The sequence below is a fragment of the Rhipicephalus microplus genome, chromosome 9 (genome assembly GCF_043290135.1).
Source record: "Rhipicephalus microplus isolate Deutch F79 chromosome 9, USDA_Rmic, whole genome shotgun sequence".
NCBI classification, from domain to species: Eukaryota; Metazoa; Arthropoda; class Arachnida; order Ixodida; family Ixodidae; genus Rhipicephalus; species Rhipicephalus microplus.
Window position 1 is genome coordinate 127,766,995 of NC_134708.1, and position 23,981 is coordinate 127,790,975.

General features: G+C 47.9%; 2 protein-coding genes across 2 annotated transcripts in view; both read left to right on the plus strand.

Annotated features, from left to right (window-relative positions):
• LOC142771455 (peroxidase-like) overlaps positions 1 to 23,981 on the plus strand; it is a 272,747-nt gene that overhangs the window by 110,954 nt on the left and 137,812 nt on the right. The gene's annotated exons all lie outside the window — the stretch shown is intronic.
• On the plus strand, positions 9,930 to 22,235 carry LOC142772129 (uncharacterized). Its single transcript, XM_075874260.1, has 3 exons — positions 9,930 to 10,821; positions 17,003 to 17,297; positions 21,794 to 22,235. Exons 1-3 carry the CDS (start codon positions 9,930 to 9,932, stop codon positions 22,233 to 22,235), a joined length of 1,629 nt encoding a protein of 542 aa, XP_075730375.1.

Genomic DNA, 23,981 nt, shown 5'->3' on the forward strand with positions numbered 1-23,981 from the left:
TGCAGATTGTCCGGCATATTCGAAAGGATACAACAGTTGTATCAGTCCCTTCAACGAAATGCAACCTGAAGTGCGCAGCTTGCAAGACCAAACTTTGCCGTTCTTGCCCTCAAATAATTCTTTAACTTGTCCCATCTTCCACAGTTGTCTCGGCGTGTTTAATTATTTTACTAGTACGATGTCTTCTTTTTTAACTTATTCTGCGCTTGTATTTTCAGTAACATGAGCTGAAAGAAGCTCTTGAAGTTACTCTCGTCTCCACCCGGTCCAAAGATTGTTTAGCACTTGCTCCCTGTGCTTTCATCTTGGTTGAAAAGCGTTGTGTGACGACGAAGCTTGTTCCGATGTAATGCTCACACAATCTGCAAGAGGCATAGTCAGCCAGTGTCTTATGAGGAAATAACGTGGCGTAAGTGGGGTCGGTTCAGATAATTCAGAATACACAAAAGTGATCGTCACGAGTTTATCATTTCTTCAACTTGAACGAGGATAGTTGAAAGTTCTTCATAATTGAAGAAATCATTTCCCAGTGTTTTTTTCTATGCAGACGCCACAGACCTAATAATTCGTTTCCAAAATTCTCCCCACCAAGGAGCCTGTTTGTGATAAATTTCCAAACGATCCTGTGACTTGCGAAGTACACTTGTACTTCTTGTGATTTCATCAACTCTTGAAGTCGCTGAGTCTCCCTTGAGGCCTTTTTAAAGGTCTTGTCATTGTCGGAGTACACAATCTTGCAAATTCCTCGTCGGACAGAAATAGTTTGAAGGCTAGTAAGAGTCTGTCGTAACTGAGATCGCTGACGAGCTCCAAATAAACAGCTCTGACGACTGCACGTTTGAAGATCAGTATGCAAGTCTTTTTCGAAGTATCTGCCTTATCTTTTTGGAGAAGTGGTCTGGCGAAATCTACCTGACATACTTCAAAAGGTGAAGAGGGGGTGACATGGTCTTCTGTTAGAGGTGCGAAGGGTCCCGAGTATGGCTTACAGGAAAATCTCCGGCAGACTGTGCATTCGTGAATGAATTTCTTTACCACCTGCCTAGCTCTCAGTATCCAGAAACTTTTTTTCAGCTCCGTCTTGAGTAAATAGAGCCCAGCGTGTAAAAGCTGTTGATCTTTTTTTTCTTAACGAGTAAATTTGTGAATGTGTCTGAAGCAAGAAGCATAATAGGGTGCTTGGAACTTTCGTGGTGGTTACTGAACTGAAGTCAACCTCCTAAGTGAAGAAGCCCTAATTCATCGTGATAGGAGCTAAACTGCTGAAGTACAATGTTCTTTCGCCGGACCTCCCCTTTAAATACGTTGTTTTGCGTTCAATGTATCCAATAAATTTCTGCATCTTCTAATTCAGTTGCGGCTAGAGATCCTTTCTTTCCGGTGTCTGGGTGTCGGCAATTCCTAGCAAACCGCTGTATCCATGCAGTCGTATGCATGAGTCGGTTATAAGAGCTCTAGTCATCCACGTTTACAATCGTAGGTTCTGGTCGTACAGCTGTTCAAAAACACATAGTTTCTTCTTCTATGTCGACTGTATCCTCGCTGTAGCAGGGCTCGTTGAATGTCGTCTCTGTGTGGAGAAAGTTGGGTCCTTTCCACCAAAGCTAGCTTTGTTAAATTTTCTCGGTGGTGGCTCATCTAAACAACAAATCTACAAGATTCTGATCACCTGAGCAATGTCTCCACATATTCACTTCTGTCAAGGAGAGCACCTCAGATTCTCGGTATGCAACGACCTGTTTCCAGGGCTGTGTTGAACTTCGTAGCCAACGAATCACGATCATAGAGTCTGTACACGTAACAGTTTCAAAGTCTGATAAGTTTAGGGCACGTCTCTCTGTTGCGATAAGTCGAGCTGCAACAAGTGCTCCCATGAGCTCTAGTCGTGGGACAGCCACCTTTTGTGGTGGTGCTACTCTTTACTTGGCTATCAGAAACAGAACCTTTAGGGCTCCATTGAAGTCTTGTATATAAAAGTAGAGCATGGCGCTGTACGTGGCTGGCCTTTCATCGCTAAAGGCATGTATGACATTACGGAAATTGTTGTCCGGAAGAAATTGTCCAAAATTTCTCTGAACTTGCAACGGACTGACTATCGCGAGGCCGTTCGTCCATGCTGTCCACCCCTTTAGAATAGATTCGGGTAGGGGAGTATCGCAGGTGTATTTCTGTAGCCACAGCCTTTGTAATAATAACTTCACCACCAGAACGAATGACCCCAAGAATCCGAAAGGATCATACATGAGTCACGCAAAGCTTAAAAGATGTCACTTCGTAAGCTTTGGCTCGCTTAACAATTCAAGCATCTTGTTTAGCGATGGCTTTAAAATGTCTTTGTAGGTATCCAAGAATCTTCTTGTCCAAGAATCCAAAAATCTTCAAGTCTAAGAATCTTCTTTGCACTTGCTACATCAAATTGTATCTTCAAGTCTTGGCGGTTGTAATAGTCCCGAAGCTGTCTATCATTTGTCGTACACTTTAATAAATTCATTCCGACCTCTTTCAGAATACTGAAGCAGTCACTAACAATTGTTTGTGCTTTTTCTACGCTCTGTGCTCCGATGACCAAATCATCAACGTAGAAATGATCTTTTAGTAGTTTGGCAATCATAGGGCATTTGCCTTCCATTAGTCGGAAGTGGTGTCGTTGAGTTGCCGCAAGAAGGAAAGGGCTGCTGCAGGCACCGAAAGGAACCCCTGTCACGTGTATTTCTTCAAGGTTAGAAGAACTTTCTGTTGTTTATTGGTCTATTTGGTTTCTGTTCCGCGATCACTGCCGCAGGTGGCGTCAGTGTTGTTTATGAGGTAAGCATGCGCCAGTTGGAATACAGGTGCTTTTGTTCCAATGGGCACTCAAGTTGTCTAGTCGTTCATCCATCGGCGACCTACGCCGCCGTTACATTGGCGACGAGGGTGCTAGTTTAGGAGGGGGGGGGGTGATTTTTGTCATTTTCGCTGGCTGTTTTCCGCGCCATGAGTGTTTCTGGTCTGGCACCACCGCCCCCGTTCCGTCCATGCCTGGCCGCCCTGCTGTTGCCTGGCCGCAATAGATCCGCATATTCGGGAATTTTCTGCTCGCATCTGGTGTTTCGGACTGTGCGCCAAACCGTCGCAAGGCTCTCCTAATCCACAGCCTCGGCGTAGAAGGCCAACGCATATTTCACACTCTACCGCTTCAATCTTCGGCCAACGCAAAGTCCGTTGAGCCAACTACTGATACGGATTCGGGAGCTGTCAAGTACATTTCTCAGACACAGCATGAAGCGGCGTCGTCGTATGATACCGCTGTCGCAGCGCTGCATGCACACTTCACGACAACAACAAATGTTGAGGTCGAAGGCACGTGGTTCGGTAGGCGCGTGCAGCAAGTCGGTGAAGCAATCAATGAGTACATTACCGTGTGACGTCAGCTTTCTGCTATGTGCTCTTTTTCTTCTAAGTAAGATTCATTGCGTGACCATTTCGTTGCGGGTGTATTATCTCAGAACTTGCACGAGAGGTTGCTGCTTGAAGGTTCTTCTCTTTTGTTTGCTTGAGCGGTACTAATAGCGACGCAGTTTGAGCAGGCAACCAATGATTGCAAAGAATTTGCTACTGCAGATGTCCAGAGCGTAAATACTCGCGGGAACACTCTTCCGCCCGCATCTTCAGCCAGCGACCCCTCGAAGCGGCCGCGCAGCCAACAGAACCACTGTTACCGCTGCGGTTCACCTCAGCACAAAGCATCTTCGTTCCGCTGCCCCGCCAAAAACAAGCGGTGTCGTGGTTGCGGTATTATGAATCATTTTCGCTCGGTCTGTAACAGAAACGCCGCTCCTGTTCATGAACTAGACGACGAAAGTTCCATAACTGAAGAAGTATTGAGCTCACCAAGGTGGAAAGGTGGGCATGTTAGTATTTTATGTTTAAGAAGGGTTAGAGCGCACTGAATACGAATACACAAAGAAAGGACACACACACAAACACACATAGCGCTACTTTCAACAGTTTATTTTTGCGATCGCAACACTACTTATAGGGCACAACGATGAGCACAACTCCTGCGCAGAAGTAACCGCAACATTACTACGCATCATAACAGACACCAAAGACATCCAATTCCTTCTTCGTCAGTGCAAAGGAAGGCATACTAACACACCTGTCACGCGCTGACGAAGAAAGAATTTAGTTTTCTTGGTGTTCATTATGATGCGTAGTAATGTTGCGGTTTTTTCTGCGCAGGAGTTGTGCTCATCGTTGTGCCCTATAGGTAGTGCTGTGATCACAAAAAGAAACTGTTGAAGGTAGCGCTGTGCGTGTGTGTGTGTGTGTGTGTGTGTGTGTGTGTGTGTGTCCTTTCTTTGTGTATTCGTATTCAGGGCGCTCTCACCCTTCTTAAACAAGTATTGTGCATTCTTGCCATGACGACATCCACTCGTCCCGCAATCTACGTATCGGTAGCAGTTGGTGAAACGAAGTTAACTTTCCTCTTGGATTCAAGGTCATCAGTATTGATTTTGACGCATGACCTATTTAGGCAGCATTTTGAAGGTCATCAGCTTTCAGATGCTCGAATTAGACTACTGAACTATTCGAAGAAACCCATTCTAGAGTGCGGTTGCTTCTTTGCTGATGTCACGTACAATAACTGCACAACAATGCTTCTTTTTATGTCGTTGAACAAGGCACCTCACTCTTGAGTATTGATGCAATTAGGGTGCGCAGTCTGCAGACTGATGGGTCGTCACTACAGTGCCTTGAAACGACAGCGGTGTGTACTAGCGGTCGGACGGAGCACACCGCAGTCATGACAGAGGCGGAGGAGTCCATTCATCTTTCATCAGAATTAGTCGAAGAGTTCGGTGCTATTTTTGATCCAGGACTTGGCATCGCAAAGGGTTTCGTTCATTGTGTCAAAACACGGTGGACAGTTCAGTCAGTGGCTTCAAAACTAAGGCGCCTTCGGCTCTCACTGCGGCCACGAGTCTCGGAAGAACTGCACCGCTTGGAGAAAATGGACGTGATAAAGCGAATAGAGGCATGCGAGTGGGTGTCCCCCATTGTTGTGGTTGAAAAGAAAGGTGGAGGTATGCGCCTTTGTGTAGATCGTCGACAGGTAAACAAAGCCGTCGTAGCAAATAGCTTTCCCCTCCCTCATACAGAAGAGCTATTGCATAGTTTAGTGGAGGCAACCCACTTTTCCAAGCTTGACCTTGCATCAGCTTACCATTAGGTCATGCTTCACCCGAGATCCGCGATTTGACGGCTTTTATAACCCATGACGGCCTCCTTCGTTTTAGGTGCGTGTTTTTTGGGCTCGCGTCGGCAGAATCTGCTTTTCAGAATATGATGTCGAAAATTCTGGAGGGCTGCAGCGGCGTCCTGTTCTATATCGAGGACATCATTGTGTTTGGGAAGGGCAGAGAGGACCACATGGCGAATCTTACTGCAGTGCTGAGGTGCATAAAAGAGGCAGGACTCAAATTGAACACAAAATGCGTCATCGATACGCCAGAGCTTGCGTTCTTGGGCCACAGCATCACCAAAAATGGTATTGTGCCGTTAAAGGAAAAAATTGCTTCCATCCGAGACACTCCAGTGCCTACGGATCCAGCCAGCCTTCGATCATTTCTGGGATTTGTCGAATATTATTCTAGGTTTATTCCCAATTTCGCTGACATGGTTGAACAAATGCGTGTCCTGCTAAGAAAGGGGCAGCGATTCATTTGGTCTGATGAGATAGACGTTAGTTTCAGAAATACCAAAGACACGCTGGTATCAGCTTCGTACTGAGAATGTTCGATGAATTTCTTCCAGTCTTAGTGTCGACGGACGCATCAGAGTGTGGACTTGGAGCGATCCTAAAGCAGGTGGACGGACATAAACTGCACACTGTCGCTTTCGCGTCTCGAGTCCTTTCGCCAGCTGAAAGAGAAAATTTGGTAGGAGAACGGGAAGCGTTGGCCTGTGTTTGGGTGTGTGAGCGGTGGCACGTGTACTTGTGGGGACGCCACTTCATGTTGCTCACTGATCATGAAGCCTTGGTGGCATTGCTTTCAACTCAAGGAACAGGAAGGCGCCCCTTGCGGGTAGTGCGATGGACAGAGCGCCTACTACGGTACAACTATACAGTCGAGTACCGCAAGTGGTCGCAAAACCAAGTGGCAGACGCACTCTCACGCCTGCCCGCGTCGTCTTTCCAGGAAGAAGAAACGCTGTTTGGTGAGGTTGTATCAGTTCTCGATATTCCTTCCTGTATTACCAGAGAACAGTTGGAGCTGTCCCAATTGCAGGATAGCGCGCTGCAACAAAGAAAATCTATGTGCAATCATCGTGGCCTGCACACAAAGTGTTATCGGCCGAGCTTCAGCCAGTATTTAAAGTACGTGACGAAATTTTGTGGTAGACAATCTTATCTTGCGTGGTGAACGGCTTGCGGTTCCCACGTCAATCACTCAGCAGGTAATCGCTGCATCACATGAGTCACATACCATAGCGGTGTGAACAAAAGCGCGGCTGCGAGAAAATTATTGGTGGCCGGGCATGAACCGCCAAGTCGAGCAAGCTATCCAGATGTGTAGCATATGCCAGGAACCAGACAAGAGCGTCATGGTGCGAGCTACACCCTTGCAACCAGTCCCCTTTCCAGGGCATCCGTGGCTCAAACTAGGCATGTATATTGTAGGCCCATTTGAGAGGGCGCCCTACGATTGCAGATATGCAATCACGCTTGTAGATTATTATTCCAAATGGCCCGAAGTGCATTTCTGTAGTGAGACGACAAGCAGAACAGTAACACGCTTCTTAGTCTTTGTGTTCGCGCACGAAGGCTACCCAGAAGAGGTTATTTGCGATAACGGTCAACAGTGTGCATCTCGGGAGTTGTAGGCATTTCTTCAAGATTGCGGCACCAGGTCGAACATTCATCCGTATACTATCCACAAGCAGACGGCCAAGTGAGGCGCTTTAACCGAGTTATAAAAAGTTGAATTCAAGTGGCAGTTCTTGAGCAGCGACCCTTGCGCCAGGCAGTTACAGAGAACCTGGGTGTTTACCGATGCACACCACATACTACGACGGCAAAGGCTCGAGCTTTTCTGCTACACGGGCGGCTGCCGAGAACTCGGTTGGATGTCGTCGGCCCTCCGCCGGTAACCTTCTTTGATGACCCTAACTCGGAACTCCGGCGCTTACGTGAGCGTGTAAAGCAAAAGCAACAGAGCAGCAAACAATACACTGACACTCGGAGGGCTGCAAGAGAAACCAGAGTTGACGTTGGGGACTTCGTCAGAGTGAAGAAACCCGCTACTAGATTTGAAGGCGACCTGCAATTCAGCCACCAAAGCGAAGTGATCAGCAGGGAGGGACCATCTTCTTTTCGCCTGGCTGACGGCAAAACGCGGAATGCATCCAAGTTCTCAAAGGTGCCACGAGCCTCTGCCGCCCTTTATACGTGGGGAGGAAATGGTACAGCTAGGGGAGGAGGATCTCTGCCTACATGTGCCCCCCTCCCCCCCCCCCCCCCGACTGCCAGGACTTCAGCTGCTGCTCCTTTGGCTGCGCAGGCACCCCCGTCTCCTGCGTACGCTGCGCAGGCACCCACCTCTTTTGCGTACGCTGCGCAGGCAGCCACGTCTCCTGCGTACGCTGCGCAGGCGCACAGGTCGCCTGCTGCGACGCAGTCAGTCAAGTCTCCAGGAGCAGTCACACAGCAACTTTCAACTACAGACCCTTTCGTCGTCTCTTCGAGCAGAAGCGGTGACTGATGCCCTCGGCGACTCAACTGGCGATGGGGAAGCTGTTGTGACCGGCGCCAGAGCTGACGGGGGAGCGGCGCTCTTTTAATCCTCAATCACGTAGCCGACCGGCGGGCTGCCTATGCTCGCCAGGCATTGTCACGGCTAGCCCGAGGGTGAGACGTTGTGTCGCCACGACGCCGTTAACCGTTCGAGAGAGGAAAACAAAGACAGTATCTTCCTTGGAAGAGACCGTGGCGGCCACCACAAATCACCCCTCTAATTAGGCGAGCTGTACGGCAGACCCTTTGATGTAGGCTGGCAGGATCGTGGGACCTCTCGACTAGCGGCACACACACGACGAGGAAGAACCCTGCTGGCGCCACCTTGCAGTGCAGTGTTCACGACTCTATATTGCACGTTCACGTGGACCGTGCATGCTCGTCCCTTTCACCTGTTGTCTGTGTGTGATTGGTGTTCCACTGAGAGAGGAGGAGCCCGACAGGGCTTAAAACGACGCCGCAGAGTGCTGGACGTCACTCTGAACTACGTAACGTTCAACCACCATGCTCGTGGTTTGGCAAACCCCTAACCTTTTTTTGCTGTAAATATGTGTAAATAGCGCCATAAACCTGTTTGTTTTTCGTATCCCCTTCTTGTCAGCGTTCGTTTCCTCCACCCGGTTTCACCACGCTACCACAAGAGACCGGGTAGTCCCCCATCCTTTACAACTGGTTGGCAGCGGTGAGGCGGACCTCGTGACATGATGCTGTGTTGAGGTGAGTGCTTGGTCCTTGCTTTAACTTTCCAGGTTTCATTGTGTGAGTTTAGTAGAAACTGGATTGTTTGATTCAAAGTTAGGAAGGTCACCTAGTCTAAGTTTTGAGTGTGTTTTAGGGATCTCCTACATTTGTGCGAGAGGCAGGACCAAAGACAAAGGGCAATCATGGAGGTATACTCACTGCTAAAAGACGAACTTTTGTATTTATGTAATGACTTAGATATTGAGGTTGAGGAAGAAATTGGCAGGTCACAAATTGTGAAGCTAATTTTGCAGAACGCCAGTGAGGAGGTGATAAATTACGCGTTACAAGCTTTCAAAAGGTTGGCTGAACAAAAACAGAAAATGGAGGAGCAAGAGAGAGAACGGAAAAGAGAGGAACGGGAACGAGAGGAACGGAAACGAGAGGAACGCGAAAGAGAGGAACGGGAACGAGAACGAGAGGAACGGGAAAAAGAAAGAGAATTTGAGTTGCGTGAAATCGCTCTTGAGAATGAAGGCAAACGGATGGCTCAAGCGAGTGGAAGGGCTGCAGAACGAGCGAGCGAGATAGAATCATACCGCATGGATAAACTCCTCAAGCCATATCAAGTGGGGGAGGACATAGGGGTATTTCTCGCATATTTTGAACAGAACTGTGTGAGGTGGAACTTAGCTCCGAGCACATGGCCACAGCGGTTGCTTTTTCTGCTGCCGTATGAAGCCGCTGAAGTGATCACGAGACTCAGTGCGCAAGAATCAGATGATTATGAGAAGGTTAAAGCCGCCTTATTGAAGAAGTACCGTCTTTCGGCCGAGGCATTCCACCAGAGGTTTTGAAACCCAAAAAAGAAGGATAGTGAGGGATATCCGGAGTTTGCTTACGGCATGAGAAGAAACCTAATCGAGTAATTAAAAGGCGCGGAAGCCTACGAGAGTAAAGACAAGGTTATCGAAACCATTTGTCTAGAGCAGTTTTACAAAAGCATACCTCAGAACGTGAGGCTGTGGGTGCAAGAGAGAGACAATGTAAACACTGGGGAAAAGGCGGCCGAGTTAGCCGAAGAATACACAATGCGTAGAAAACTGAGCACAGAGTACGGAGGGCCGGATGAACGAAAAGGGCCGCGAAAAGAGTTTGTATTCAGGGAGGCTCTCAGGCGAAAGAAATGAGCAATACTGAGGGGGAAACAAGTACGCCAGAAAACAAGGGGTAAAACTCGAACAGTGGGACATCCCAGCAGTCGCAAAGAGAAGAGTTTGAGGCTTTTAAGCCTGTTAGGTGCTATGACTGTCAGACGACTGGCCATATCGCAGTAAACTGCAGAAATACTAAGGTAGTTTTATCCTACATGGATGAAAGTGACGAGAACTTGGAGCTTTTACGCCCATATCTCCGTGACCTGAAGGTTAACAGAAAACCCTGTAAGGTACTCAGAGACAGCGACGCCATCATGGACATTGTCCACCCATCTTACATTACTGTAGATGACTTCACTGGAGAAGTGGCATGGATCAAACAGGTTGTAGAGGAAAACAGCGTCTTTCTTCCCATGGCGAAAGTAACAATCACTGGGCCGTTTGGAAAGCTTGTGACAGAGGCAGCTGTCTCAACGTCACTGTCATTACAGTACCCGTACAAAATTTCAAACCGTTCAGACAGGATACTGCGCGAGCGAGGTCAGAAACTTGGAGAAGGAACGGTTCAAGCGCTAACTCGTTCCAAAGCACGTGAAATCGCGTCTAGGGCATCGGAAAAAACAATTCCAATGGAAACAGACCCAGGCTCAGGTCATCGCTCAGGGGCACAGAAAGAGTCGGCAACTGATCAGCAAAATGAAGTTTCACCAACAAACATAGACGAAAAGCCAGCTGATCGGCAACGTGAGGCTTTATCAGCAGAGTTAGGTGGGGACCTAGAGGGAAAACCAGGCGACACCCCCACGAGCGAAATGGGGTCAGTATTGTCGCCGGCGTCAAAAAATTTTGACCGGCTAGTACTGGTAAACAGACAATCGCTGGCTGCTGAGCAAGACAGTGATGATAGCTTAGCTAAACTGCAGTTTAGCGGTAAAGAGGGGATTGCTAGGGGCAACGTGACGTTACACAAGAAAGGAGGCTTGTTATATCGGCACTACCGAGATAAGAGAGGAAGGGTTCTGGATCAGTTGGTCGTTCCTAGAAAATATTGCGAGGATCTCTTGAACCTCTGCCACGGAAACGGCTGGTCTGGTTACCTAGGAATAAACAAAACAAAAGAGAGATTGCTAATGGAATACTATTGGCCTGGGTGCTTCAAAGAGGTAGAGCAATTCGTAAGAACATGTGACACGTGCCAACGCACGGGTAAGCCTGGGGAAACATGGAAAGCTGCGCTGAAATTGGTGCCTCTAATATCAGAGCCAATCCGACGTATAGTGATCGACACAATGGGTCCCCTGCCGGCAACTAAGTCTGGTTATAGGTATTTGTTCACCATTTTGTGCCCTGCAACAAAGTTTCCAGAAGCAATCCCTCTGAAGGAGATATCTTCGACAGAAATAGTTGACGCGCTTCTGTCAGTCTTCACGAGAGTCGGCTTTCCGGCAGAAATAGAGGCTGATCAAGGGTCAATTTTCACAAGCTTATTGACTGCAACGTTCCTGCAGAAGTTCGGGATAAACCTGATACATAGTTCTGTGTACCATCCCTAATCAAATAGCGTCGAGAGATGGCATTCAGTGTTGAAGCGAGTGTTGCGCGCACTCTGTTAGGAGCATAATGAAGATTGGGAAAGCTGTCTTCCGGCTACTTTGTTCGCCTTGCGTACGGTCCCGCATGAGGCCACGGGGTTCTCGCCAGCAGAGTTAGTGTATGGCAGAACACTGCGTTCCCCACTTAGGATGCTGAGAGAAATGTGGGAAGAAAAGGGGGAGAGTCAAACTGTGGTCGAATACGTGCTGAAGTTGCTAGAGCGGCTCAGTACGATGCAAGGGCTGGTAGAAAAGAACATGGAAAGGGCTCAAAAGACAGCCAAGCATTACTACGACAAGAATGCGAGACTTAGAACCTTTAATATTGGGGATGTAGTAATAATTCTAAAACCGTCACGAAAAAACAAATTGAAAGTTCATTGGGACGGGCCTGTCAGAGTAATGCACAAGCTTTCTGACACAAACTACGTGTTGAAAATGTCAGGTCGAAGGAAAGAGGTAAAAATATACCATTGTAACCTGATGAAGCCCTACATAGAGCGTCAGGGACTTGTGAACCTCACTCTAAAAGAGCTCGAAGAAATTCAATGTGAGTTCGACGAATGCGCGAGAACGCCCGACTCAGAAATTAGCCTAGAAGAGGTTGTAGCTTCTTCTTTAAACACTAAAGCTCATGAGCCTGAACAAGTAAACGAACTAAAAGAACTTCCGGAGCAGTACATAGATAGGATCAGTCATCGGCCGGGTAGAACAGGATTAATAACCCACGAAATAGAATTGACCTCAGCCGAATCGGTAAGATCCAAGCCATACCGAATGTCTCCAAAACAGAAAGAGATTTTGAAGGCCGAACTACGGCGCATGTTAGAGCTTGGGGTAATCGAGCCCGCTGAAAGTGACTACACGTCCCCACTAATACTTGTGGAAGCCCCTAATAAAGACCCCCGTCCATGTGTAGACTACCGGAAATTGAATACTATCACTTCAGTTGTACCCTATACCCAATATGGAGGAGCGCATCGAAAGGGTCAGCGCAGCGAAGTACATTCCCACGCTAGATCTCGTAAGAGGATACTGGCAGGTTCCTCTCTCAGAAAGTGCCAGCTGTTATGCCGCATTCATTTCACCTTTCGGCACCTTAAGACCCTTAGATCTTAGCTTCGGGCTAAAAAATGCGCCTTTCAGCTTTTCAAAGTTAATCGACATTGTACTGAAAGAACTGCAAGACTTTGCACTCCCATACCTAGACGATGTCGCAATATTTTCCGACACCTAGGAGGACCACCTCAAGCACATAAAAAAGGTATTTTCGCGCTTGAGAGAGGCAGGTTTGACAATGAAAGCTGAGAAATGTAATTTTGGCTGACCTCAAGTCACTTACCCAGGTCATATTGTGGGGCAGGAAAGGAGGCAGCCGGCAGAACTAAAGAGAGACGCGATTGCCGGGTTTTCACGTCCACGTACTCAGACCGATATTCGGTCGTTCCTGGGACCTGTGGGGTACTAACAGCTTTACATCCCCAATTTTTCGCAACGAGCAAGTCCTCTTACAGACGCGTTAAGAAAAGGGGAGCCCAACCGCGTGAAATAGGATAAGGACAAAGAAGCCGCATTTCAGGGTGTGAAAGCCTCACTCGTTTCCCGACCTGTGTTACGTGCACCGGACTATGTTAAGGAAATTATAGTTCAGTGCGACGTGAGCGACAGGGGCATGGGCATTGTGCTTAGCCAGGGGAACGACAATCAAGAAGAGCACCCTATTCTCTATGCCAGCCGCAAACTAACGGTCCGAGGAGAAGCCTACAGCGCTTCCGAACAGGAATGTGCCTGTTTGGTTTGGGCAGCCCAAAAGTTGTCATGTTACTTGTACGGAGCAAGCTTCATCTTTGAAACGGACCATTGTCCCCCGACATGGCTCAATCAAATGTCACACAAAATTGATCATCGCTTGCTCCGATGGAGCCTCACCCTACAGCAGTATAACTTCAAGGTTCGTTATAAGAAAGGTAAATTGCACAACAATGCAGATGGCCTTAATAGACTCGTCTGAACAGAGCCGTTTTAGGGAATGAAAGGCCACTTCATTTTTTTACGGCTTTTAGCATGGTATGACCAAAGGGGTTCGATTTGGTTTACTTTATTTTTACGTCTTATTCCGTGATTGTAGTAACTTTGGCGGCACCAAATTGTCTCAAACTTTTAGCGTACAGATTTTTCTTTTGTTCGTGTTTCTTGAGAAGCCTGGAGGGTTTTAAGCGGGTCCAATGTGCTTCACTGCAGCATAGTATTGTGGTGTGGGGTTCGCCTTGCTGTTGTCGATCATTGTGAGCTGGTTTGGAAGTTGCTTACGAGTTCGCAGCTGGAGGGTGAAAACCAGGCCATCGTCCTCGTCCCCAACCATTCTCTTCGTGCCCAGCGGTTGGGAGCGCTGGGCAGCCGAGATTTTCCGGGCGGCGGAGGAGCTGTTAAGTTTGGCCTGGAGATTAGTCTGGGCAGACGCCATAGTGCGTAAGCCGATCTACTGGAGAGGCTCTCAATCCCTTCGGCGCCCAGCCTGCCAGACGCTGTGGAAGATTTGAGCAATTACCCAGACCATATGGCAAACGAATGCGAGTTCCTGACTTTCAACTACAGACCCTTTCGTCGTCTCTTCGAGCAGAAGCGGTGACTGATGCCCTCGGCGACTCAACTGGCGATGGGGAAGCTGTTGTGACCGGCGCCAGAGCTGACGGGGGAGCGGCGCTCTTTTAATCCTCAATCACGTAGCCGACCGGCGGGCTGCCTACGCTCGCCAGGCATTGTCCCAGCTAGCCCGAGGGTGAGACGTCGTGTCGCCACGACACCGTTAACCATTCGAGAGAGGACAACAAAGACAGTATCTTCCTTGGATGAGACCGCGGCGGCCACCGCAAATCACCTCGCTAATTAGGCGAGCTGTTCGGCGGACCCTTTGATGTAGGCTGTCAAGATCGTGGGACCTCTCGACTAGCGGCACACACACGACGAGGAAGAGCCCTGCTGGCGCCACCTTGCATTGCAGTGTTCACGACTCAATATTGGGCGTTCACGTGGACCGTGCATGCTCGTCCCCCTCACCTGCTGTGTGTGTGTGATTGGTGTTGCACTCGGAGAGGAGGAGCCCGACAGGGCTTAAAACGACGCCGCAGAGTGCTGGACGTCGCTCTGAACTATGTAACGTTCAACCACCACGCTCGTGGTTTGGGAAACCCCTAACCTTTCTTTCCTGTAAATATGTGTAAATAGCGCCATAAGCCTGTTTGTTTTTCGTATCCCCTTCTTGTCAGCGTTCGTTTCCTTTACCCGGTTACACCACGCTACCACAAGTGACCGGGTAGTCCCCCATTCCATACAATATTAACATTACCGCGAGTAAAGTGCATTCTGCTTTTCATAAAGATGCTTGCACTGGGTGACTGTCTTCACGCTTTCGCACTACATCACGTGTTTTTTGCGTTGTTTGTACGTGGTTAGCTTGTGTTCTGCCTTCTACTCACTGCTGTAGCGTGACTGAACTACTGATTTACATCTTTGTCATCTGCATACCAGAAAAAAAAGAGAAAGGAAGATCGTAGAAAGCCCGCATATCTGTGCGATTAGATCAATGTTCTCGTTCGGACCTTATACGCTTATGATTTGTTTTTTCTCTTGCACTGTTCACCATGACATGTGGGATTGTCAATAAGTCAAGTCAGGAAGGCTTGATGGCTGACAGCGTTTTGCGCTGCACTGCATTTACCCCGTGTCACGCTCATGTTCACTAGTAAAAATATGAAACTATTGTAAAAGAGTTCAGCAGAAAGCTTTCGTCAATGGATTACGTGCATGACAGTGCTACAAATAAGGCCCAGTTATTGGGACAAGCATCATTGTTTCTTTAGACAAAAAATGAGCACAGCTTTCCATCGGGTACTAAACATACCAAACAAACGCTGAAGGCAATTCACAAAAATGAAATTTTAGTGAAAAACATTACATATATAAGGCATTCCATCTTATTTCATTTCATTGTTTAGACTCTCTGAATCGTTGTAAAATTTAAGCACATGGGTGCGCACGGAAACTCTGCTTTAGATACAGTTTAACTACCGAAGCTATAATGTTTATGGGACAGTAATATATCTATGTAGTGGTACCACGGCCACTTAAACACAACTAAGGCTCCTCGCATGATGAATGAAGTACAGAGCTGTAGTTGTACACCTATCAACAGTGCGCAAGCGCGTAACCTAGTGCATGTTTTTTTCTACAACCACGTCGCTAAAACCACTGCATTCACACACCATTTACCAGTGCTCACGTTGCGCAGGATACCAAGAGCATTTCGCAATTTGCTTGAGACAGAAGCGGCACCCACTCTGAAATTATTCTGGTGAATTGAGGGTAGGAAGGCAATAAACAGTTTTCTGAAAAGTTGCACTCGCCAATCTTACTACAGTGCATTAGCAGCCGGGCAGGACCAAGTTATTTCGTACGTCGTTTCAGGCATACGTAGGAACGGTTACACTCGCGCCGACATGACCCGACAAATGACAATTTGAGAACGTGCATGACGTGCACGCACATAGAAACACGACGTTTCTAGCAGACGACGCACGGAGCAATCCACACTTCGCTACTTTCGCCAGCTGCCCCCAGGCGGCGCTCTGCTCGATCTCGCGGCCAATAATTTTCGTCTTTCTGACAACCCTGTGCGCCGAGTGCTCTGTCCTTCTCAGTCTTTCTACTTTTATTTAGATGCGAAGCAGCATGAGGCCGAGTTCAATCAACACCACCTAAATGAGTTCAGGCCTCTTCACTCCGGCGCGCCTTCGTGTGACGTCATTCAACTTTGCCCGAGCCTCTCACGCCAACACCACCTAGCTCACGCCGTACCAGCAGCGTGTCGGCGTGTCCGGGCATGTTGACAGGCAAGGAGGAGGGCGACCTCTCTCGAGAGAGCGAGCACCGTGGTAGCCCGTAGCTTTGCGGCAGAGCCGTAAGTTGTCCGAGTCTCCGACAGGTGGCGGCAGCCATGACAATTATTTCACTTTGTCGTTGAACGAGACCACGCGGCCACGCCGTGCGCGCTGTTCCGTGTTGCAGTTACCGCTTCCGCCGAATTTATTTTGTTGACCTGAGACATGTATCCTGAGACATGGGGCGGTGTTGTGTACCCAACTGTCGAGGGAACTATGAGAATGGTCTGAAAGTCCGCTTGTTTTCTTTTCCGAGAGAAGCTAAGCGAAGAGTGGAATGGCAGCGGGCTGTGCGACGGAGCGACGTCGACGTGAGGCTGTTTAAGGACCCCAAGGTAAGCTGCATCGAGCGTACCCCTTCAGAATTAACGAGATTTCTCGTAATTATCCCAGGAGATTCTAATTGGTGTTTTTTTTGTTCCGGTCACGCGCAGGTTTGCGAGCGTCACTTCAAGTCGGAACACCTGCGCACAACGTCAACGTATACGGACTGCGATGGACGAACCATTGAAGCTCCTATGAAGTTGACACGGCTGACTCCAGACGCCTTCCCAGCCATTTTTCCAGACTGCCCTTCGTATATCTCGGATTCGCGCACGTCGCGAGAAGAGCCTGAACTGAAAAGGAAGCGGACTGAAAATGAGCTACTCCAGAAAGCCATACACGAGTCCCAAGCAGCGTTTCAAAAAGAAGAAAAACAGTACAAAGTTTGTAATCTGGGTGAACTGATTTCTCGGGTTAACGAGCGTCCAAATAAGAAGTTTTGGTGTACAACAGCCTGCGAGACGTGCCTAATCGTCGCCCACATCGAAGCGGCGTTGCAAGCTCCGGAGATGCTTGTATCTGTGGTGGTTACAGAGGATCTGTCCGTTTCCGTGTATTTTAAGTGCGCTCCGTTGGTGTCGGATGATGTGTGCATTCCTGACAAAGTCCGTGATGTCCGTGTGCTGGACAACCTTCTAGACAGCGTGGAGCGATATTGTGAAAAGAAGGCCCGTCAACAGGAGGACAAGGTGGGAGGAGTGCTTAGGCTTGTTTTATTTTTGCTGGATGACATTTGTGATGATGAGCTGCATGATGATGAGAGGGCTGACGCACTAATCTTCCTGAAGGAGCAGTGCAAGCTGCTGACAAAGAAGAGTAGTGGCATGCGGTATCCTGCAAAGCTTTTAGTTTTTAGCAGTATATTGCACACAATTTCTCCACATGCTTACAAGTTCATGCGGCAAGACAGCAACAAGCTTGTCTTGCCGCATGACACTACCATCAAGCGAGTTTGTGCTGCACATGATGTGAGCCCATCGAAAGAGCAGTGCGAAGAAGGTTTTCTGAGGTACATTAAGCACAGAGCAACCATTCTGAAGCCTCATGAAAAAAATGTGACTCTCATGCTTGATGAAATACACCTGCAACAGTTTTTTGAATATAAAGGTGGCCGCCTAACAGGGTTTGCTGCGCATTGTGCGGAACCAGCAAAGACAGCGCACGTGTTCATGGTACAGCCTTTGCTTTCATCTTATAAAGATGTTGCTCATATCCTTCCGGTAACTCGTATCACAGCAACGGAGCTGCATGATGTTCTAAAGACACTAATCATGAGGCTTGAAAGTGCTGGTCTGCATGTTGTTGCGGTCGTAACAGACAACAATGCCATAAACAGGAAAATGATGTCTCTGTTTAGCGAGCAAAATGAGCCAGGGATTGTTTTTCCTCATCCTGCCAACCCGCAGCAGCCATTGTTTCATGTTGTGGACACTGTTCACTTGCTCAAGTGTATACGCAACAATTGGCTCAATCAGAAGGATGATGACAAGTCGTTTTTGTATCCTCCTTTTGAAAGCTGTGGAAGTGGTGAGGACCAAAAAGCTTCGTTTACTTTTTTGAGGAAGCTGTACCAGAGTGAACAAAGCAAGCTTGCAAAGGTTGCCTATGGTCTGAGCTATAAAGCACTTTATCCAAGCCACCTAGAGCGTCAAAATGTGAAATTGGTGTTGAAAGTTTTTAACAGCTTTGTGTCATCAGCTTCGTCACTTGAAGCGCTGAAATTGCATTTGGCTGCACTGCAGGAAATGGCCACCTTTATTGATTTGATTGTCAGGTGGTGGAGCATTGTAAATGTTAAGACTCCAGAAAAGGGGCACAGACTACGTGATGTTTATCAGCAGCCTGTGAAGGATATGTCTTGTTTGCAAGTTCAGTACCTTGATCAGTTCATTACCTGGCTTGACAGGTGGAGCCGGAGGGGAACCACGGCTGGAGGTTTGACAAAGGAGACCCACTTTGCTCTCCGGCTAAGCACGTATTCATTGATTGAGCTGTCACGGTATTGCCTTGATGAGCTGGGCTTTAGGTACGTCCTTTTGGGGAAGTTTCAAACAGATCGCCTTGAGGCCAGGTTCGGGAAGTACCGCCAAATGTGTGGATCTCACTACAATGTGTCAATCACAGAAGTATTCGAAGCAGAGACAAAGATTCGCTTGCAGGACACTTTAAAGCTGGAAGACATGCCGCTGTCATTGGCACCTAAGGAACAGGAGCTTGATGCCGAGATGCTAATAGCAAAGTATGCCATCAAACTCACCCAAAGTGACCTGAAGGCATCACAAACTGACGTGCCTGCGTTAGCATACATTGCAGGCTATTGTGCACATGCTGCAATTAAACGTCATCCATGTGAGGATTGTCAGTCACAGCTTCATGATCACTGACCGAGAACTGCAGCAAAGTGAGCACGTACTCATTGACAGCATGAGCAGAGGCGGCTTGAAGTTTCCGCAGCCTTTTGTTGTTAATGTTGTTCTTGGCACTAAGATAGTATTAGAGCACCTTGTCAGTAAGGAACAGGAGCAGCGGTTTCATGCAGAAGCCAACCAAAGTATGGTCCTCTTGAGCATCATGCAGTTCCTACTAAGCGAGGCGAGGAGTTGGACATGTGTGCAAGTGGCCACCATCCAGATACCGTACTCAAGAACATTCTAAAACCAGCTGTCAACACGCTTCTAAAAAACTATGTCGCTTGCAGGAATGACAGTGTCATGAAAGAAAAAGCCTGTACAAAGCAAAGAAAGTTGCTAACGCTACAGTAAACTTTGCTAGTGGCCCCTTCGCTAAATTATGAAGCAAGCTTTACTAATGGCTGGTTTTTTTAAGCTGGCCGGTTCGTATTTTCTTTTTGTCCCGCAATGTGAATATGGCTTTGAATATGACTGTTCCAAATGCTAAATGTTTGTTCCTTGTGATACACTTTATACATTGTAATAAATACTCCAGTAGCTAGTTTCTTTCGTTTTAGAGCAGTTGTGTTTTTCTGTTTGCCCCATAATGTGATTATGGCTGTGAATATGACTGTACCAGATGCTAAAAGTTTTTCACTGTGATAAATTTTGAAACATTATAACGAATAATCTAGCGCCTTCTTTTTTTTGCTTAATCTTGTCAGTTCCGGTTTTTGTGTTGCACAATGTAGTCATAGATGTCAATATGACTGCTAAAAGCTGGAAGTTTGTATGTTCCTTGTGATACATGGTACTTACATTGTAATAAATGTTTTGCCAGCTGCCCGGGACTTGTGTACGTTTCTTTTAAGTGCAATCTGAAGCAGTTACGTCCGCCAAGATGGAGCGGAACAGCACTATTTCATCTTGATGTGAAATAACGTTCGTTCAGAAATTTTATATTCTATGCCTATATCGCGGCAATGCAGAAATTAATGTTTTACTCATCTGTAGTGGCCGCCGCGCGGGAAGCGTCCGCGCCGCAGCGGCTCGCGCGCGCGCGCGTCGACGGGCCAGGGGCGTGACGTCACGGCGGCAGTGAAGAGGCCTGCCTGAACTTATCTAGGTGGTGTTGGTTCAATTCGGTGTGTGCGTGACCACCCTCACACCGCTTGCGCCAACTCTTCCCTCTCCTCGCGTGAACGCGAAGAGGTGGAAGAAGGTGGGGTGAAGCATGTGGTAGAGTGTTCCGCTTATCTCTTCCGCTTATCTCTTCGCAGCTGTGCGCTCGTATATAATGCTGCGTTCGCTCCCTCCCGTTGCACTCTTCTAGCAGCACTGGTTCTTCACTTTGCGGCACAAACACGGTAATCCACACAAATGAAAAAGGGGTAACATTAGCGGTACGTATCATAAACATAACTCCACACACAAATGAAACACACAAGGAAGAAACTAAGCAGAAACAACAAATGTGAGCGCATGTGAACATCAGCGCTGTTTCGCACGCCAACATGGTTTCTTTTAGTGGAAGATGTGTAATTTTTTATCTTCCTATCTCGCATACCCTACAAGGCACTGCGCCGTGTTGCGAATAGGGCAGAGAGGAATAAGGTACCATTTTACCTTCAAGAACCACGCATTTATTCATTTCAAGGATTCGCTCGGTCGATATCGTGCTGAATGAATGTGTCGTCAGAGATCTTCGCAGACCGATCGAAGACGTATGATGAGCCGAACTCAAACTGGGAGCTTGCCCTGAGCAAGCGAAATCACAAGAATCTGAAGCGAGGAAATGCAACCACAGCGACGGGGACTGCGGGAGGTTCCGGAGAACAGCGAAACAATGAACACGACGTCTTTTACAACGTAGGAAGAAATGCACTGGAAATCAAAGAGGAAACGAAGCGGCCCTTCTATCGAAAATTACATCCGCTTTCAAAGAACGACATCAAAGTGATCATCAGGTCAAAGAAAGTACTGATCGTGCGGGTTTTCACCAACCATCAAGTGGCGCGAGCGATCGCCGCTGTTTGTGAAAACAGCGAAGCATGCAAGGATGAAGACCTTCTTGTAAGGCTTCGAAAGGGATCAAACATCATCATTGCTAGTACACCCCAGGAGGAAGCTTCTAATCTCATACGAAGAATCACTAAGCTGACCCTCGACAGCTAGTCGTACGAGGTGAACGCATACATAGCGACCCCAGATGGAGTCGTTCGCGGAGTCATTAACGGCATCGACGTGGACACACCACCGGAGACGCTCATGGTGCATCTTTGAGTCGGCATGCAAGGAGTCAATATCTTACAAGCTAGAGTGCTAGGGAAATACAAGACAGCGGTGATTACTTTCGATGGGAAGGTGGTACCGAGGTTCGTGAACTACTACGGAGGTGAGGCACCCCGTCACTTATACCGACCCACAAGGCAGGTCTGCTGCATTTGCCTCAAACCTGATCACCATTCGGAAGATTCCCTGACACCAGAACTGCGTGTGTGCCGACAGTGCGGACTGTGCAACCCCAAAATGAGGCATACTTGTGTGCCCAAGTGCATGCTATGTGGTGAAGCGCATCTCACTGGTGTTCGCGAGTGCAAAGAACATCTGAAAAAGGCAAGACGCCCGCCCTGTCACACCAAAGTAAAAGACGGCGGGAGGAATACCCGGCGTAGCCACAAGGCCGGCAGTGATAGAAAAGGGAAGCGACGATTGTTCAGCTCCGAGGGGGACACCTCGGCGAGCCGCAGCCGGTCCCGTTCGACGTCGACAACGAGGTAGCAGGAGGACGAAAGGAACCCAAACCAAGAGAAGAAAAGAACAAAAAAAACCAAAAAGGTAGGCTGGGAAGAAAAAGCTGTCAATACCAAAGCTCCGGCTAACACACACACACCACACAAGCCATATGCAAATGTAACGAATGCGCAAGCATCAGGCGGGAGCTGGAAGTTACGCGCGCCGAATGCAACAAACTCACCCGCAAGGTAGATAATTTATTGAAAGTTATCAAAGACAGAGATATTGACGCGGGCGGCCCGGGTGAAGTGGGTGCCACAGCCGGGAAGAGGAACTTTGAAAAGGACATGCACGTGTCACCGGTGACCGCTCAGAGGGTCGATCACACCGCTTTCATAAAAAGCGTACAAACAGCACAACCGCCGTTGGAACAACAACTACAGCAACTGCAGCTGCAGATGCAGCTGCAACAAGAACAAACACAGTCGCAGCTGACACAGCAGCTTCAGCAATTGCAAAGCCAACTTTTCGAGGTGGAGAGTGCTCTCAGAAAGAAACCGCACAGCGACAAAATCAAGAAAAAGGCATACAAGAAGCCTCTGTCCTCATCCAAAAGCGACAGTGTGTCTAATCATGCATAATGGCCAGAACCACTAAGGGAAGCACAGAAAGACTAGAAATTTTGCAGTGGACCTGCCGTAGATTCCGCAAGAAGCAAAACACCCATCTGCAATATATGCAGACGAACCTTGTCAGACCCGATATCGTAGCACTGCAGGAGACTGGTTACTCCCACAGCCCAACAGTGTACGACGCATTCTTGAGCCAGACAGAGGGAAAAGCGACGACTCTGGTATTCAAAGCGATAACGGCAATCCAACACCAGGCACTAGACACTGACATCAAGCACGTGTTAACCGAGATAATACCCCAAAATAAGGGTAAGGGGAGCATGTTCAATATGAACGTTACAGCCCACCTAGGCAAAGGAACCCTGATTTTTAGCCACTAATAAAAGCAGCGAGCGTGTTAGCCAAGAAAAGTGGCTTGGTGGTAACAGGAGACTTCAACGCGCAACACAAGAGCTGAGGATGTGTAAAAGAAACAAGCAAAGGGAAGAATTCAGCTCAAGTGTCAGCACACGCAGGCCTCGAATTGGTCACGGACTTCACGAAGCCAACCAGAATGGAGAACAGTGTCAGCAGAGATACGTGCCCAGACATCACATTTGTAAAAAAAAACACCCATGACGTATATTGGGAAAACACTGAAGAGAACCTTGGCAGTGACCACTTTATTCTTTGGATGTAAGTCACCACCGCAAAAGTGCGAAGAAAACTCGGCCTGGAAAAATTACCAACTGGAATGCCTTTAAACAAGACTGCTAAGTGGAACTGATTCAAGCACTTGCGGAATGGAGTAAAGGGATCCGCGAGGCATACGAAGCGGCAACAAAATCAGTGGAAAGAACGGACACCACTCCTGAAATTGACAATTACCTTCTACACCTGTGGGAAGCTCGTAGAAGCGTGGCCAAATGATAGGGGAGACAGAAAGGCAACAGAAAATTTAAACGAAAAATAGCTGTGTTAACGGCTGACGCAGAGCAATACGCGCAAGGGCTCTCGAAGCAAAACTGGAACGAATTCTGTGACTCGCTTAAGAGCATGCAATGGACTCTCAAAACTTGGGCGCTGCTGAGAAACACGATCTATCCAGCCAAGTCCAAAACTGAAAATAACAAGACGCTACAAAAGATTGCCCACAACTTCCAAGGTAATGATGTGGAGCTACTAGGTAAGATGAGAGAACGATACATTGGGTCTGTGAACATCGATGCCTGCACGAACCCCTATTGAGGTGCCGAAAACGAAAACCTCGACCACCCGATTACGCAAGAAGAGGTGTACGTGGCAGTCAGAATGGCCGTCAAGAACACAGCACCCAGAGCAGACAAGATCGGCAATGCAATGATAAGAAACCAGGGGCCGGAATATATTAAATATATCGCGGAATTCTTGGAACAAGCATTGGAAAGCGGAGATCGTTCCAATGAAGTGGTGACACTTGCAGATCATCACCAACCCAAAGCCAGGCGAAAAGCCGAGCTTAGAATACCTACGACCTATTTCGCTGACTTTGTGCTTAGGTAAACTAAATATACAAATAATTCCAATCAGGCTGCAAAACTACCTGAAAACTAAAGAGCTCATGTCTCACGCGATGTTTGCGTTCCGTCCAAAGCTATCAACGCAAGTTGTCTTACTTTTCATCAAAGACGAATTTCTCAGCAACGTCCCTAAGTATGGAGAACATGTATTACTGGCACTTGACCCCAAAGGTGCCTTTGAGAACGTCAGCTATAACGCCCTACTATCGGCAATAAC